The 19,543-nt window shown below is 40.4% G+C and overlaps 1 protein-coding gene across 11 annotated transcripts in view; it reads left to right on the top strand.

Moving 5' to 3' along the window:
- The window catches only part of LOC121908104 (receptor-type tyrosine-protein phosphatase N2-like), a 250,156-nt gene that overhangs the window by 85,535 nt on the left and 145,078 nt on the right, over positions 1-19,543 (top strand). For all 11 annotated transcript variants that reach the window (XR_006099174.1, XM_042427810.1, XM_042427809.1 and 8 more), the window contains exon 11: positions 10,169-10,248. Coding sequence is in view for 10 of the 11 variants with exons in the window: in XM_042427810.1 (XP_042283744.1) it covers positions 10,169-10,248 (80 nt within the window). In the remaining variant the exon portion in view is untranslated. The remainder of the gene's footprint in view (positions 1-10,168; positions 10,249-19,543) is intronic.

Genomic DNA, 19,543 nt, shown 5'->3' with positions numbered 1-19,543 from the left:
TCCCCACCGCCATGTCAGATCAGAGAGGGCAAAACAAGTGGGATCAAAACAGAGAAATTTTCCAGTGGCACAAGGCGTTAAAAGCAGAAATGGAGGAAGGAAAGAGAAAACGTTGCCCCCTCGCAGAGTACAAATCCAAGGACGACGCCTTATTTTCATTCTGTCAACATTTTGTCCTGCTCTGGGGGAGAAAGAAAGCAATGAGAGCTGCTCGTCCACGTTATTGACATGTTGGAGTCGAGCCGCCGCTGACGGCAATCATTTATTAATGAGACTGAACTCTGCCTGAACCCCCCCCCCTCTCTCTCTATCTCTCTATCTCTCTCTCTCCTTCTCTTTCGTTGTCTTTTTTTCAGTCTTTCACTCATTCTGTCATTATCTATTTCTCTCTCATCGCCTCTTTCTGTTTCTCTTTCTCCTTTTTCATACACTTCTTTCTTAGTTTGTCTCAATCTATTTCTGTTTTCTCTCTCTTTTGATCTTTATCACTCTCAATCTATATCTCTCTCTCTGTAGTTGTTGCTATATTTTTACCCCCACAGGTGACTTTGCAGAGGGTTGTGAACATTTTCAATGTGATGAGCTGCAGCAGTAAAACAAGTGCTACTGCAGTGGTCTGCAGTTAAAGACACAGGCTAGAGATTTATAGACAGTATAAACACTACATGGCCAGAAGCGTGTAGACTTTACACCTACAATACATTCAAGTACATCTGTCTTAAAACAACAGTCAGGAGCCCAAATGAACATTGAAACAGGTTTTACTTGCTGTAATCATTCTTCCTGTTCATACTGACCATTAGAAGATCCCTTTATGATGCACTTACAATGGAAGTGATGGGGAAAAATGTTTTTAAAAGTTTAAAAGATATGAAGTTTCAGTCGTCCAAATGAGTCAAATCAAGTAGATATCTTTCAGTGTTACAGTCTTTTTAGTGCCAAAGTTCCTCTTATTGTTACTATACTTTCACCGCAGCTCAACAGGGAAACACTGTCCGAGGAAACACAAAGAGGGAGTTTGATGCTAAAAAGACTGTAAATGTGTCAGATATCCACTTGATATGACTAACTCAGACTGCTGAAGCCTCATATAAGCTTCACATCAACTTTTAAATGCATTTTTGTACAAAATTACTGTGGATTTTGTCCTCCATCACTTACATTGAAAGCACATTTGAAGGGGATCTTTTAATAGCCAGTTAGCTACTTTAGCTAAACTGTGCTAACAGGTATAGCAGGTATTGTAGCCAAGTAAACTTAATAAAGTGTTGCAACAAGGGGGGAGAGCAGCAGGTGAGTGAACTGTCAATCACAGCTGTCAATCAAGACCCACAAGGCAGACATCAGAGCTACTATACGTCTTCAAATCTTATTAACGAAGTAATTTTTTTCCAAAATGACCACCAGCACACTTATCAGAGGCCCCGAATTTACCGATTGAGACCAAAACGACTCGTTTAAAAAAAAAAGATTGACTTAGTATTTCTAGAGAGAAGCTAAAGGCTTTTTGAATGAGAGTCAAATGAAGCATCTATTTATTGGATTGGTCACATTTAAAATGCTTTATGCTGGTTTTTGTGTTGGGACAAAACATCCAAACACACACAAACACAAACACACACACACACACATTTCACAGCCCCGACCTACAACACCAGTCTTCACAGCAACTCCCAAATTGCCAGGAAGCCAATCAAACCCATGAAATAGAACATCACAACTTCCTTCCTCTTCGCCCTCCAGCTGTTTTAGTTTTGCTATAAAATGAGCCACAGAACAGAACACTTATTTTGTTGTTTTTTTTATTAGTTTTTAAATGATCCACTGCTTTCCAATTACTTCCCTCCACGGCTGACGTCGTGACCGTTTGTTAGTCACTCGTTCATCAAAGCACATGCACCTTTTTCCCTCAAATATCCGTAACTATGTATTTCCAAAGACCAATAATAGATACTTTTGCAAGGTAACAACAGGAAATGGATCGGTATAGGAAAATATGGCGTGTTTCACTGATGTATGTCTGTTTTGACCTCAGTTATTGCAAGACTGCCCTAATAGTTGTCACTATCTCAAATTGTGGTATAATAGTAGACAAATTACCTTAAATTTCCATGTCCCAGTTGCAACCTACAGTATTAATAGTGGTTCTCAGACTTTTTCTGTCGTTCCTCCCCTTGGAAAACCTCCCAGTTGAGTTGAGAACAACTACTACAGTGTGTGCTAATTCTAACCTTGTGTGTAGTGGAAATAGCACAATGAAGTATACTTAAAACTTGCTCCAAAGTGCCCAGTTTTTGAGTGTAGTAGACAACGGACTCAATGGTTCCAAAGCGAAACACTCAACAGAACAGCTGGAAACTGAAAATGTCAATGACGACGATGATGACACTCACAAAAAAAAGGCAGTAAAATACCTTCATCTGCTATTCGATAAGACTTGTATCATGACCAGTTTGAAACGGTACATTATTTGTTTGTTTAAAGTGTTTAAAGTGCTTCCAAACTACCTCACATCACTTCTCACATTTAAATCTTGTAACTAAAGTGCACGATCCAGTAAATACTTAACCTTAGAAATCCCTCATGTTCCCGCTAATCTTGGCAGAACTGGTTTCAGGTACTTTGCACCTTTTAATTGGAATAAATTGCCCTCAAACTAGATTCTTTCGTTCCCTTCAGAGATTTTTAAAACTTTATTACGTGATGTTTTTATGATTCTCGTAACTGTTTTTGTTGATCGCGGCTGTGCTTCGTCTTATTTATGCTCTCAGGTGTTTCTCATAAAAAGAGATCTCAATCTCAATGAGACTATCTGATTAAATAAAGTTTACATAAACATTTAAATAAAATAAAGTTTTTTTACTGCCGGTATGAGCACGTAGCGTCTGCAGCGTTTGTAGCATTATACAGTGTGGAATTTGGACTTAGTGTGAGTGTTTTTCAAGCTGTTATGAAATCGTGTTTACTGTGATCTGTGCAGAATTATTTTGGATTAATTATCTGTTATCTGGTTAGTTCAGCACATTTTAATGGTGTTATCCAGTATTGATTTTTCAATGTCACACCGTTGGCCAGCGTTGCTTCGAACGTGTTTGTCCTCAAAAGAGGTGATGAAGCCGGTCGAAACTTTCTACACTGTTGAATCGAAGAGGAAGAAATTCATGTGTACAGTTACGTATTTGAGAGAGTGTGTGTGTGTGTGTGTGTGTGTGTGTGTGTGTGGGACAGGTGGGGATTGGGTGGTTTGGGTCGTGCGATTCACACACACACACACACACACAAATATTCTGCCCCCACCACCCGGCCTCGTTGTTCCCGCGGCACCTCGCCGTGCTGCTCGGCTGCTGTATTGAGTCCATGGGTGGCCTGTGCTGTTCTCCTTTTCTAATGCACCTTTTGTCTTTGTTCTCCTATTCTGGGAATGAAAGGAGGGAGCTATACACTGGGGAGAGTGATGGATTGGAGGCAGAGAAAGCAGAGAGAGTGACAGAGAGAGAGAGAGAGAGAGAGATACAGAAAGAGAGAGAGAGAGAGAGAGAGGGAAAAAGCCGGGGCTCTCTTTTGTTGCAAGCACAGTGAAAGCCCAGCAGGGGGAGCCGCCTTGACAATTTGTCAGAGGCGCCACGCTTATTTTTCCAAGGCCGTCCGGCTCCTCACCGCTGTGGCAACGGCAGTCACTTTCACCAGAATATATAAGCCCAGAGACAAAAGCTTCAGACTGACACTGAGACTAAATATTCTGCATGACTATTCGTTTTTTTTTTACACCGTTTTTACACATTTTCCCCCAAAATTCAACCAGATTCATACATTTCTGAATCTCTACTAGAAGTGGAAAGTAAAGCTCTGTGGGTTTGAATAAAGCTTATTTGCAGAAACACTTTTTTTTAAAAAAAACGATCGATTTCTGTTAATATGGTGATATGATTCCTGTCGCTCCCAGTGCAGTTTCACTCATTTATGACTTCTTATTTACTGCATTTAAGTCTGTATCTTGAGACAAGACATAATAAGGAGGTTTAGTGCATTTTTATCAAGATAATGACAGTAGCAGTAGCAGGTAGATTGATATATCCCTACTGGTATATGAAGAGCAACAGTAGAATTAACATGATTAGCAGTAAGGACTGAGGAGTGTCACTTGTTAATATAAATCAACTAATGTGCAGCAGAGTTCCCTCCACCGTTAGCTGCAGTGTGTCACCTTGCCCTGATTAACGGCTAACTCTTAAAAAAACTGAATTAGAGTGTCAACACAGAGCTGTGAGTCTTTCCCACCCTGATGATAATAACACTCAGTATGAATAATTGGTGGATAGTTTACAGTGTTGTACATTAACATATAGAAGTGTTATGAATAGGTGATAGACAGTGGTAGTGTGAAGTGCTGCAGTATGTTCTGTTTTAAATAACTCACATTATAGCCTGAAAGTTTTACTGTAACAGTGTTAATTCTCTAACACTGAACTCATCCTGTTTTATCTTAACATCAGTTTAGATGATAAGCTCACGTTTTAAGAAAGAAAAGATTTGTGTGAGGAGGCAGATAGAGAACTCTGGCGTAAGCAGAACGGTCTTAATAGCTATTTACAGCGCTACAACGGAGAGAACACACTATTATCTACTTCATTGATTACCTGATTTGACTTTATATTAAATCCGAAGGACAGGAGTAGTTAGGTTTTGTGGCTCTGTCAGCACATGTCTGGAAAGCTTTGCATCACCTCAGAGAGGTTTTATTATTCAAAATGACAAGTCAGTCATACAAGACAGGTCAACTCCCTCCCGTCAGGTCAGAACTCTGCAGTTCACAGATGAAAAAGACATTTAAATCAAAATGCTCTTTTACTATAAACAATCCAAAATATGATAATATATGATATATAAAGTATTAAAAGGTTAAGATAATTGATTGTAAATGTATATTCTGGTCTGTTTTGTACATGTTTACCCTGCTTTTTGATTTTAAAGGTTAATTTCACCCATTTTCTCACATACCTCCATGCAGACAGTTTTGGTTTGATGTGCCAAACTAAACAAATTATATTTGGAAAACTATTTCTTTAGATCCGACCCACACCCGACACTTTCAGCTCTTTTATCTGGGCCACAAGCGAGCCGTATGTCAACCAAGAACAAACCAGATAAACCAGAACTGGCCCACATCCAAAATACACATACCCGAGAGCACTGCATCTTTTACCAAAACAGGCCTACATTTGATTTGGGATATTTGGGCCATATTTGCTGTTTTACATGTAGCTCACATCCAGAAGAAGGCCAGCAGTGATGCATCATTGCCTGAAGTGTCCCACTTCCGTATCTGTGCAGTGAGGTCTGTCGGTTATCCAAAATAACCAGGACGTTGTTTACAGAGAGAGATGTTGCTGTTGATTGTTTTAAAAAAAAATTTTAATTTTAGTGCTTTAAACACCACAGAAGAAATGTAATTCACCTCCTTTGCATTTGTGTGAAGGCAGAAATCTGAGAGATGGATATCTCAAAGTCTGGATAAATAAAACAAAAACTAGGTGTATTTTCTGAGAGGTTTTATTGACTGCACTTGAACTGAAAGTACTGTATAAAGTCAGAGCTGTATACGTATCACTCCCACTTTCCCTCCCATACATTTAACTCCCTTTCCTCCATTTAGGCAGCAACACCGCAGACACCTCCACCTCAAACCCTCACACCGTAGCACCAGATTAGCATATTACAACAACAAAAATGTCCTCCGACAAAGTAGTTAGCGACCCGTGCAACCTCAAACCACTGAAAAGACAACAAAAACTTCCCTTTTCCTGACTGTTCCCTCCGAGGGCAGAGGCCAGAGGAGCGGCGGCGGCGGCGGCGGGTTCAGTGAGCCTGCAGCAAAACTTCCACACCGGCAACGTATGAATCATAAAAGCGAGCCTACACACTGCGGCGGGACACAAAACAAACCTGGAGAGAGTGACTCACGTTCTTACGTTTCATTTGGAACAATTCGATACTGATTAGATAATACTGACGGTAAGCGCTTTCAGCAGAACAGCCTTGGAAATGTTTTTAGCTGCTGCCGCTGTGGCCTGGTAGTGGTTGAGGGCACAGCGGCGGGCGGGAGGGAAGCGTTGATGTGGGTGGCTTCACAGAGCCTTTGACTGTAGCCGGCCGCCGAATAATGATGGCTGTTGCGTAACCGTCACTGAGTGTAGACTGAGGGGTTTTTTTTTTTTTTTTTTTTTTTGAAACAGGAGGGTTGAGGTGATGTAATGTCTGTGTCTGAACTGAAGGGTCATATCGGAGAGACGCCACTAGGAGGAGAGAGTGGGCCTGAACTGGCTGGATGTGAGGTGGATGAGGATGATGACAGTCAGGGGGTTTCGGGGGCCGGATGTAGACTGATAAGGAGGTGTGAACACAGAAAAAAAAATGTTTATATCATCATTTAGTCCCGTGTTTGAGTCTTAAATCTTTTCTCAAAACAAGTCAAAATCATTTTTAGTACAAAGCACATCATATCTGTGAAGTATTCTTTACCACAAGCAACTGCTGTTAGATAAAAGCTTCATTTAGTCCCAGTTCTGAAGCCCAGTTTTCTGTAAATATCTCTCAATTTGGGGAGATTTTTTTAGTCAAATCATCTTGTTTCAACAGTTTTAAAGAAAAAAGCACCAAATGCGCCTCATTCTAAAAAATCTGTTGTAGAAACAGTTGAAATAATTTCACTGCACTGGCAGTTTTTCACTCAGATGAGAAAAGGATGGAGCACATTGATTTACAGCCTTTAATAATGCAAACAGACCAACGTGTCTTCATCAGGACTCTGAAATTTGTCGTCCCCGACCTGAGAAACACCTGATTCAGCTGCATATTGCAGGAAGGTGCACAGGAAACCCCTTTCTACTTTGTTTTTTCACTCATTTTTAGAAAACAAGATTTTTATGACTCAATGACTAACAAGATAAGAACGTGGTAGGATGGAGATATTTGCAGTGAAACCAGGTTTTGAGGCAGTTTTCTGTTGTCACTTTGGGAACCTTTTGTCTTTCCCTCCACTATATTTGAATCCCTTTGCTGGAGTTACTGGTAATTTACACTGTCTAAATCAGATCAGCTCATAAGAGGTTGCTGTTTTCAGATAAAAGTCTTGTGTGTCAACTTTTGAGGAAGAACCTAGTTTCATCTTAGTGACACGAGCTCTCAGTGCATTAGTCTTCACAACTTTTAAAGGAGCATGTAATCCTTTAACTAATCTGGAATAATCCAAAACATTTGGGGGGATTTTCATTCTTTTATGACCTCCACTTTAGCGGATTGTCATAACTGATGCACTGTATGTATCACATGTTGTAATGCTGTTTTTATGCCATAGTAGTATCACTGCTTTTAACTAAGTATATAACTTTATTTAGTTCTACCACATCTGATGAATGTGACATTATTTGTTTCACTTTGATTTGAAAAGTTGTCTCTTAAAAAATAGATTTTTAGTTTCATCCTTCAGTATAAACGAGAGTCAGTGTATGAAGCTGTTGTCATTCTGTCAACCGAACTCATGTTTTATCTCTTAAACCACGACAGGATTTGTTTCATGTATGTCTGTTGTCAATCATACTGTCAGAGTGGCTGTCACTTTTTTTTTCCAGATGGTATGATGTATCAGTTCTGTTTTATTCCCACAATGAGTTATCATAATACTGCTGTTAGATAAAAACATCCAAAATGGCAAAAATGTCAGATTTTCTTTTTTTTTTTAACCACATTAATGGGTTTTGGAATGGTTTTGTCAGCCAATGATGCTGGAAAATCTCCTAAAAAGAAAGAAACAGTACATTTTTAAAGATGTTTTTATGGATTATCATCACGTCGAAGGCATCTGAGCTCCAGTACCTCGAGGTTCTAGTCGGATATTTGTGCAGTAACATACATCAGCAACACACAGAAACACTTTGTTTCCTTTAACATGTTTTATAAACTAATATTTTCTTTCCAAATGACAAATACGAACAACAGAAAACGTAGAAAACACCTCCCGCGTGAGCTACTTTCGCGCAGTGAGTGACGAGGTTATTTACAAGGTTCAGAGTCGATGCGGTGTTTTTGTGCAGGAGCTGCCTTGGGTGGCAGAGGCCGACAGATGGATATGTGATCAACTCAACATGAGTGATTTTCCCTCTTCATCACACACACACACACACACACGGAGACTCCACACACACACACACGCCTTCGCTGGCTGATGAATCGCTTCATAGATGTGACAAATATATCGGCTTCATACCTCTGAGGAGAAATAATGGCCAGAAAAATGAGCCGACATGTTTTTGTCGAGTTCTACAGACAGGCTGGTGCGACACAAGTAATCTTTTTGTTTCTTTGGTTGCTCAGTTTATGTTGAAATTTTACTTTATTATGTGTAATATAGCAGATACAAGTTAGAACAGGACGGTAGAGAGTAGCATAACAATAGAGACAGGAAGTAGTTTCTTTTTTTTTTTTGTTCAGGCATCCAAGTTTCCCCAAGGGGATCATTAATTTGACCCGGTCTAATTAGTTTGTTATTGCACCTTAAATGTTAGAACAGGATAATATTACTGCTGCATAAAAAACCCTGGTGAATGTGAGTTTGGTGCCGCTTGTGTTTTTCTTCAATACGCTGACCTCAAGGCCCAAGAAACCCAATTAAAACCCACAATAACAAAAAAAAAAAACGTGGGCAGGGGAATGTCAAATGAAGGCTGTTTTTATCCGAAGGTTTGGAGGGTTTTAACCGGTTTAACGATCGGTAAAACAGGACGGAACGTGTGTCGCTAAATTGGAACGAGTGACTCCGTAGACGCCTGGATGGATGGACTGAAGGTTGGAGAAATGTTGATCAGGAAAACGGTGGATTTTGTCTGAATGGCGAGGACGTAAAAGCTATTTCAATCGTTTATTTGTCCTGTAAATGTGACCTAAGCAGTTTATTTTAGGATAAGTATGACTATATCTGTAGGACATTATGTGCAAAAAAGGCAACGTTTAAAAATGACAGTACAGAGAAAGGATATGAAGAAACAAACCTGATTTGTTTTCATTTCCTGTATTTCTCTTAATTATTTTGCTGCTTATTACTTTATTTCAATGCTTAAAATAGGACATCTAGAGCTTTTTTCTCTTTTTTTTTCTGAAACTGAAGACCTCACAGCCTGCAAAAGGCACTCAAAACCCGCAATAAAAGCACAACAATTTAAATCCATCAACCTGAAACGAAAAAAACTACTTTTCTAAATCCCTGAAAACATCTGAACATGTTTTTTCTGCCAGCAGCGCTAGGATAGGACCTGCTCCATTAATGATGTCACCGTATTTTATAACGGTGTTGTTACAGTAGCAGTCACTTCCTATAGGAGCGCACAATGCATCCTGGAGGGGAACCTGGTAATATATCTTCCTGCTGGGCCTTTAGTCTGAATTACAGCAGGAAAAACAAAAGGTTAATCACATTGGGAGACTCCGCTCTGCCTCTGACCACCCAGCTTCTCTCCCTCAGTGTTTCAATTCAAGCTGCTTTATTGGCATGAATGTCAGATGAACAGGGGTAAAAAAAAAAAAACCTTCCAAAACATCTAGAAAAACAATAAAAAATGTCTTTCTGTCCCTTTTCTGCTCCTGTCGTCTCTCTTCTTCCCTTTTTTTCTCGCTGCCCCAGTTTCCATCTCCCTCGATTTACATCTGTCACGACAATATGCGCCGCAATCACCGGTACGTCAAATCAAAATGTAAATGTATCATAAACAAGACACTACTGGAAATGCGTTCGCTCATCGGAGAATCACGTATCAGAGCGGGTCCTCCTGTTGATGACCAAAAATCCTCTCATTCTCAACCCCCCGCGCCCCCACCCACCCCCCTTCTCTTCATTTCCCAGCGCGTTTAAATGCCGACGGGTGCGTTACATTGAGATTCAAGAGGTTATCTTGCAGCGGTGATGGGGATTGCAACAGCCTAAAGGATCGCCACAGGTTAAAGCGCTTTTTTTTTTTTTCCCAAGCGCCACGTATGACTGAGCTTTAATGAGCACAACTCCTTTTCCGCCTCGGTCTGAAAAACAGCACCTGGAAAATAGATTCTGAGGATGTCTTTTGTAAAGCCTCTAACTGTGTGTGTGTGTGTGTGTGTGTGTGTGTGTGTGTGTGTTTTACAGGGTGGTGGGCCCTGCTGTGACCTTCAAAGTGAGCCCAAACACTCAGAACGTCAGCACCGCAGATGTGGCCAACGTGGCTGGTAGGTTCTCCTTGGCTGAGTAATGTTGTCTTTATACTGACAGAGAAAATGACAGGCCATTATCATTGGTTTGCTGCTGCACCTGAGGCCCCAGACCAACATTTTTCAAAACTTATGACTCCCTGGTCAAATATATTGGGTGTTTTTGGTTTTTTTTCTCTCCAACTGTCTATTCTGCCATTTTCTCTCTATTCTCTCGCTTCCAGTTTGGTTTAGTTTTGGTAAGTAATTGGTACCAGTCCATTTTGAAAAGGAGCCAGCAGGATTTTCTGTTGTGTCACAAATCTCCGAGCAGCCACGTTTGGCTCCATCATGGAAATTCATTGGAGAGTTGGATGTGTGCCTAAAAAAAAAAAAAAAACAAGTTAGTAAAAGAGAGACTCCAGAAATCTCTATCTGTTGTGTTTGGGGAATGAGTCAGCACATTAACGCTATATGCAAATATGACAAAGTCGGATGAGTTTTCTAACCTTAACTAAGTGCTGCCATAAACAGTTTGTACTTACTACGGTACTAGCGGATATTATACTGCAAGATCTCATTCAGTACGTTCAGTATCAGCATTTCTGCAACTTCTCATTATGTTCAGAGAAAATTAGGCAGCATTACGTTTTTAGCTAAATGTATTTGCTGTTGCAGTTTAGTTGTGAATAAACAGAATTTCTAGGAGAAAGGGGTTTTGTCTCAGATTCTTGTGATTCAGTGCGACCCCACTCTGTTACCGTTAGTTAACATAAAAAAGATAACACACCGAGTTTTCTGAGCACATCGGAAACTCCATATGAGTTTATTTAGGTAGCTAAACAGCCACAGAAAACAGAGACTTGACCTTTTAAATTCTACAACCACTATAACATATTGGCCTGAATGTAAGACGACTTGTTTTTGGACAACGTCTTTTTGAAGATACAACGCACTCGTCCTGTTTGGAAAGTTTCGCTGAGATACTATTAATGCGAGAAGAGAGTCGTCATCCTTGAAGCCTTTTCTCTCAAATGTTAATCCCACATTTGTGTATCAGTCACAGTCTCTCCTGTCAGGCTCTTGGAAGCGGTCAAAATGATTTTCTCTGTCAGATACCATTTGTCGTTTTGAGCTCCTCATCGTCTGTGGCAGCAGTAATTCTTAGCAGCTTGAGAGACGATTCGGACGTCGGTCGGTGTCTGCAGTAAAGTCTGAATTTGTGTGAGGATCATTGGCCCACCTGTGAGAACGGAGAAACGGAGAAAACCAACTTCTGTCCCCTAACAGGAGATTTAGAGTCCCTCAATTTAAACGCAACAGGCTGAAGAATTATTTTCAGTATGTCCTGTTGCTAAACCAAAATCAATGTGCTGCCAACTGAGATCTGAATCCAGAGGATATGATGTGATATGTATGATTGTCATGACTGTTTGATGTTTTTTGTACGTCTATGAAAAGTGTCACATGTGTAACTGTGTTTTAAAGTCGTTTTGTATCATATTGTATCATATCGTAAGACGTTCAAAAGACGCTTTCGACTAATTTTCACTCCTCATTTTTGCTCCCCGGCAAAAAAACACAATACACAAACCTTCACAAACTCCTGAAAGTTAAACTGAGCCAACAAAACACTTTTAGTGCTGACTGACTCTCACAAACTCACTATAAACAGACTTTAATACACTCACTGCCTATAATGCAACACTCTCAGTAGGAGCCGGTGTTACATCGGTATTCACTCCATTCAAAAAGGATCTCTGATGTTGTGAACATGTAATAAATTTGCAAAGTGAGAGGGGCCGCTTGTTCTGGCAGTTATTTACCTTATTCTGTAATCCTGTTTCAAATATTTCTTTTAACGATCTCCCCAGTGTTACTGAACATAGAAACTCAGGACTCTCTCAGATAATGTAACGATCATATAGTTTTATATTTTTACCACCAGTCTCAATTATTTCTTCTTCATTTCTGAGAAATAATGTTTTGTCCGTGATTTTGGTGGACAGCTAAGAATACTCCAATACCCAAGAACCTTGGCTGGCGTTGCTATGGAGAAGAAGCCATGGGTGTAAATCTGAGCATAATGAATTCATAACGCTACGTCACTGAAGATGTAAATGAAATGTGTTGCTATGGTTACCTAAATTCACTGAAAAGTGACCCAGAAATTAAAATTGAACTGAATGTAATCTTTAGCTTCTGCTCGCCGTTTGCAGCACACATGACCGAATTTTCAGCTCCTTGACTGGTTGCTTCTTGCTGAAATGCACCTTGGGAGTTGTAGTTAACATCTACCCCGACATTTTTATATACACAGTCTTGTACCTTTGACTTTTTACTAAAGAACTAAATATTTTCTAACACAGTTGTTCATCTTTTGTACTGATGATTCAACCAGCAGAGTTTCATATTGATCTAAGCTGTAGTAGAGCTCAAACTGTGAGTAAAGTAACACAGTCTTTTTGAAAAATGAATGGGATTTTTTACTTTTAGAACCAGGGGCGCCCAAAATATCTCCTCCCACTTTGATACGCTATAGTCTAGTCCTCAAATATAAGACAACCTCCACTTTTTCTAATGTAATATCCATGTAATCCAATGTAATCTTTAAAAGGTAACACTAGCTTACAGGAAACACCGAGCGGTGCACACTTGGGCTGGCGTTAGCTACTTAAGCTTAAGTGTGCTAACAGGGTAGGTATCATAATCAAGTAACATGAAACTTACTGAAATATTGCAACATTAGTCCAACTCAGTGCGAGTCTCGGAGCAGCAGGTGAGCTAACTGTCAATCACAGCTTTCAATCAACGCTCACACAGCAGACATCAGAGCTACTACTTTAAAATCCTATTAACGGAGCAATAATTTCCTAAATGACCACCAAAACACTTATTAGAGGACCTGAATTTAGAGACTGAGACCATAATGACTCGTTAAAAAACATGATTGACTTAGTATTTCTAGAGAGAAGTTGAGTTGAATATGAGTCTACTGGAGAAATACTTTCTTATTGTTAGCATGTGATTGATGCCACTCCCAGCACTATTTTATGCTAAAAACATTAGCTAATGGCTAAAGTGGCCCAAATCCTGGTTTCCAGACTTGTGATGAATGATGCTCCAGATCCGGTCTACACTGCGTGACAAATATTTCTGAAGAAGTCTGGTGCGGTTTGCATCTGTTCGTATGTAAATAATGTGTTCATATTGGTTTACGTCCCTAGTTGGTATTGTGGCTCGGCTTCATTGTAGTGTCAGGTGATCCTTTGATTTTAGTCCACCACCTTTTTACATGTGGAGAAAACGGAGTCTCTTCCTTTACTGATTCAGTTTCAAATCAAAATGACTCAGTTCAGACTGTTCTGTCACATGCAGAGGGACTCTCTGTAATAACCTTTCAGAGTACAATCCAGTAAAGACATTGTCAAGGTGTGTGTGTGTGTGTGTGTGTGTGTGTGTGTGGTTACCGTGTGCTACAGTGTGACTGACGGTAATGAGGCGAGGGTGTTGATGAAGTGGGGAATAAAGAGAGGAGGAATGTTTGCCATTAGCCAAGCTGTCAGTCCAGAGAGAGAGAGAGAGAGAGAGAGAGAGAACTTTCCTGATATTCCCTCGGCCCAATTCCAGATCAACGCACACACACACACACACACACACACACACACACACACACACACACACACACACACTCTCCAAATCACCTGCTCTGGGAAATTGGCCCTGTCAAAATAACTTACATGAGTAGCTCACTGTATATTTTTTCCCAACATTTTATGCCTGCTTGATAATTGCAACCCCTCCTCCTCTTTCTCTCTCTCTCTCTCTCTCTCTCTCGCTCTCTCTTTCACCCACACGCACACACACACACACGCACACACGTGTACACACACTTTGTGCTGATTATGCAACGGCCTCTCTCTCCTGTTTTTAAGTGCTATTGTTGGCGTTCTCATTTCCCGCCTGCCGCTCCCGCTGGCTCGGCGGGGTCACGGATGAGCCTCGATTGTTATTAATGCAAACATTTGACAGAACGTGCTCGAAATGAAAGATGGCGTCCTCTTAGCGAAAGTGCAATAGCGTGGGCGGGGACGTCTTTAAAGTGTCGTTTGTCATATTCAACTAGAATATCAATCCGTCCTGAAGCGTACATTATCCCTGCTGGCCGAGGTTTATAGTGCTTTTCTGAAACATTAAGCTTTACACGGCCATTGTAATGACGTCGTTTTATCACCGTACAGAGCCGCTCAGCAGCGGACGGCAGGGATCGGACGTCCGTCTCTTCTGTCTCAAACCTTGTTCGGGTGGAATGCTTTTGGCAGCTGTGTTAAGAATTATACAGTTTTATTTGATTTAATCTCCGTGAACACATCATTGAGACATCAGCCAAAGAAATGTTTAAATATCGAACTGTTTACGGCGGCGGAGGAAGAATTCAGATCCTTCGGCTGTAGTTTGTGATGCTGTCGAACGGTATTGAGTTTCACCGAGAGGTGTTCATGTCATGTGACATTATAAAAACAAATAAACAAACAAAAAGTGTTCCCTGCAGTTACAGTCGAACAGAGTTTACAGTCTGAATCTGAGTCAAATAAGAGGTCAGGAAATAAATAAATAAATAGAAAACAGTGAAATTGAACAAAACAGTTAAGAAAAAAAACAAAAGGAAAAAGGTTTATGTGAAAGGTTGTATCCCTTTTTCAAGTTGGACAACTATTTCCTCTTTTAATGTTTTTTCAATAAAGGCTGTTTCACAACAGACACTTGATTTACATAAACACACAAGGTTATTGCATATTCAGTAAGATTCAATATCGTCAGACTTCTTGCACTCCGGACAGTTTTCATTTCTGTTTGCTTATGAATCATTTAAAATAGAAACAATGTATAAGAAAGTAGTATAGTATAAGAATTTATATGGTAATAATATGTAATCCATTTTTATGGTATTACACAAAACTGACATCCATTCACCCAACTCATTCATATTATATTATTCCATATATTTATGTAATTTAATTCCTTATTATAATTATTATTATTATTATTATTATTATCATCATTATTATTATTATTAGTAGTAGTAATAGTAGTAGCATTTTTAGGTATTTTTGAGGTATGTCAGAATTACAAGCAAAAGTACTCACTTTGGCTATTTTGCAGTTTCTGGTTTGTATTATTATGTTATTGGATTATTATTACTCACACATGTAAGCAACATTTTAATGTTGTAGCTTTTATGAACGTGACTTAGCTGCTTTATAAATTATTGCATAGTCTAATCTGTAGCTATAGATCAGATTTTATAAACTGATAATAGTTTGTAAGTAAAATCTGTAGCTGTCATAATAATTTATTGGATTAAAAAAGTATGAAATTTTAGATGAAATGTAGTTAAATAAATGAACTTACATAAATGTGACTATGTATTGTATAAAATCTCGTAGGTGTTATTTTCTTAATTGATATAAAACATGAACCCAGTTCTGATTGCAGCCTCGCAGGAGTCCAGTTTAAACCTTATCATTTTTCTCCTTCTTACATCGGATCGATCCTGACCTCAGGCCCTCCGGGTGCCGAAAGGTCCGATTAATGCAGCCAGGCCGGCCAGACCTGGTGTTGCATTTTAAGAAGCCACGTTACCACTTCTGTCACGCGCGTCCACCCATTGTGAGGAACTCCGGAGCCACTGGGGGCCATTGTCAAACGTGGGGGTGGACGTCAAGATGGTGGGCAGTGAGGTGCTGACCCCCATTGTCTGGCTGAAGGTGGGTGGGGGGGACCCAGAGGCTACTTCCAGCGATGCGTCACGGCCGTGAGAACGGGACCCCATGAATAGGCCGGGGGGTCAGGGTCAGGACAGCGGGCAGCTCAATTAGCACTTAAAGCAGGAGGAGAGCAGCTGAGATAGCCTCATCCCTGCACCGTCTGTTCATCTGACTTCTACTTTTTCATCCCGCCAGCACTTGTTTTTGCATACATGCTAATCATAACTCTCAGAGTAAAGATGCTACCTCGCACGCAGGCACAAAAGCTGTTCACTCTGGGGGATTACGGACGGTTTGGACAGTTGCTGCACGGTAGTGGTCAGTTACGGACTCCTCTGTCTTCTCTCAAGTTAAACTAACCCTTCATTGTGAGCAGGCAGACAATGGCTGGTTGCTCAGTGAGTCAATGTTACATCAGAGGTTTGATTTGTGTGTTGACATGTAAATAATTTCCTGGCAGAAAGGTCAGTATCAGTTTAATAGGTTAAAAAGACATTGTCCCCCTGCAGAGGAGGAACCAGTGAATGCTCAATTTACATGGTAATTAATGGGATATTCCTTTAAAAAAAAAAAAAAAAAAAAGTGGCGGGAAGTGCTGATCGTTCCTATCTAGTTCACATATCAATCAAAAATTAGTTTTGTTAGTAAATGCACAAGCTTGGATATATGCGTTTTTGTTATCTCACAACATCAATGAACATGGTGGTGCACGTGAAAATGTTTCACATGGCTTCCACAGGATTGCATTTTCCATTTTTCATTAGCAAATATAGGATTTTATCATTTTTTTGCCCTCTAATGTGTGTGATTCTCCAATTTCTGTCTAGAAAGTCGCTACTTTACATCTGTGATGATTCCAGCAGAGCGAAACATACCGAGCAGAAATTACATCCAGGGGGATACTCACACACACACACACACACACACACACACACACACACACACACACTCATAAATGCTTCACAGGTGCTGGCCATCAATTACCAAAAGTATTTAAATGTCCACATGAAATAAACAAAGAATCAGAGATGAGAGAGCAGTGTGGGAACACTTTCCCTTTTTCGGTCAACTTAACAAGCAGCCAGTATTAATTAATGCAAATGTAAAATCCAGAGTGCTAACAGTGTAAATCCTGCACGGACTTAACAGTCAGACTCCAAACAGACCCTCAAGACATCTTGAAAAGATAAGATGAGATAAAATATACTTTATTGGTCCTTTAGGGAGAATTTTCCTCTGAATTAGCATTGCACTCCTATAAAAGTGGACATTTTTTCAATAAACAATCAAAAGAGTCTTTTTTTTTCACTCCGCACATTCTTCTTTCTTGTCAAAAGCTGGAGCTTATATTACCCACAGTGCAACTCAACTCTATTCACCGGACTGCACGGTTTCAGGTGTGTGATGCCAGTAGCCTGGAGCTGCTAGCCTCCAGCGGAGATGAGGATTGGGCCACAGAGATCTGCCAACCCCGCTTCTCTCTAACTCCACACCCCCAGATTTCCCTCATTTTCAAACTTGTAGTCTTCAGCCCCAACCGATGCTGACATCACTTTAGGCGATTTATCAGATTTCACACAGCTTCCTCCTGAGACACAAAAGGCTTTATACTATTTTTTTTTTTTTTTACTTAAGCAGTAGTACTTCCCAACACCTGGAAACAGACTTCAGATCAGTAGAGTTCGACTAAATCTTACTGGTACTGCAAGATTTGATATAATTTTGATTTATTTCATACGTTGGTTCACCAAGCTAATGCGATGCATCGGCTACACTCTGTCTGTCTGTCCCTTTTCCCATCAGGCTTTGTGTTTCTACTTGCAACATATGACATGTATGGATGGAAATGATTGTCACAGTAGGTGAGAGAAACAACAAAACAGCTCAAACCCAACCTGAAACTTGTCGCTTTTGTTTTATCGTGTAACTGTCGAAAAACTGTCACATCTGCACTCTTGTGGATCATAATGTGCAATACTCTAAGCCAATATACCATATACTAACAGCTGCAGCTAGACTAACATGTCTCTACTCCTACTACTACTACTTAAGTTGAATTTATGGTTTTAATGATCACTTTTATGTAGTTTGCTCCCGACTATCAGGGAACCCAATAAAAACCTCAATCCAAGCCTGAGAACTTGACACCATAGATCATCTTGTCTTTGCAATGAGGGTCCCTCAACAAAAAGACCCACAAGTTCACTCTTAATCTTCCTTTAAGTCCCTTAATGTGATAACGTAGTGAGCGTTTATTAAGGGGTGGGAGTTGTTCAGTGGCTGCATTTGTAGAAGAAGCAACATCGGGCAGCTGATTCCTTTCTGTCACTGATCTTCAAACCAGATCCTGATGACTGGGCGGAGGAGGGTTTAGGTTACTTTTTACAAAGGCATCAGTAGCGTCCGGACCTTTTCTTTCCTCCACTCGACTTTTCGTATCCTCGTTTTCTTCCGTCTGAGTGGATTAGCATAGATCTTGTATGCTGACAGGACTGACCTTCACTGCAGCTAAACACTTGTCAAAATGCCAAATGTAATTACTGAGCTCTTTGGGTCAAAGTAATGTGTTTCATCTACCTCACTTCGCCCTGTTATTAATGCGCAGGCCCTCGGACCTCAGACTGCAGTCGAGTCCCCCCCCCCACCCCCCCCACCCCCCTTTCCTGCCCTCTCGAAGCGCTGGCTTCCTGCATGTGTTTGTGTGTCATAACAAAGCGAGGAAATGTATGCGTAATTATGCCTAAATAATGTGTTCAAATTGTTATCTATGTGGACAAGTTTTATGCGAGACGCTTCGCCGCCGAGATGTCTTTGTGTGACTTTGTCAGCCTATATGCTCGCAGATCCTGTGATTATGGACAATTTAAAGTTATCTCGCAGAGCCGCGGAGTGCTTCCCCTAGCATTGCCTTTCAAAGGTCATCATCATCATCATCGTCGTCGCCATTACCATTCCTCTGTAAATTGCATGCCTGGAAACTGTCAATTCTGTTATGCTGTCTTGACATCAGCTGTCTCTCAAGGGAGCCCCTCTGCTTGTCTTGCATTTACAGTATATTGACTCTTGACTATTTTGAAGCTTTACTTCCTATTTAAGTGTCGATTCAAATGCAGTGACTCACAAACCTTTGACATGTAGTTCCCAAGATTATCATTCAAAAAAAAAAAGAGAAAAAGTTTCTTATTGCTTAGATATTACTTGTTTCTTTAGGCGATACGCATGATTGCAGAGAGAAAAACATTCCATGGTTATATTTGACAAGATGTCCATACACTCTGTCATTAGTAACACCACTGACTGATTTTGTGTCATCGCCTTCACTGCGTGGAACTCCTTTAATTGTTCCCATTGATTACCGGAGTGATTGCATTGGAAACAGCTCTCGCGTTGGGGTCCGTCCAGCGGTCTCTCTCTCTGTGCCCTTCAGGAACAGGCAAATCTATTTCAGTTAACTTCATTTCAGTTCACATTCTAATCAGTTTTCATCGCACGCCGAAGGCTAATCGATCCTAGAAGTTTCTCTCACCTGTTGCTAAAGAAAAAGAATCAAAACAGGGGAGGGGGGG

The sequence above is a fragment of the Thunnus maccoyii genome, chromosome 12 (genome assembly GCF_910596095.1).
Source record: "Thunnus maccoyii chromosome 12, fThuMac1.1, whole genome shotgun sequence".
Taxonomy (NCBI): Eukaryota; Metazoa; Chordata; class Actinopteri; order Scombriformes; family Scombridae; genus Thunnus; species Thunnus maccoyii.
This window is presented reverse-complemented; position numbering and strand designations above follow the sequence as displayed.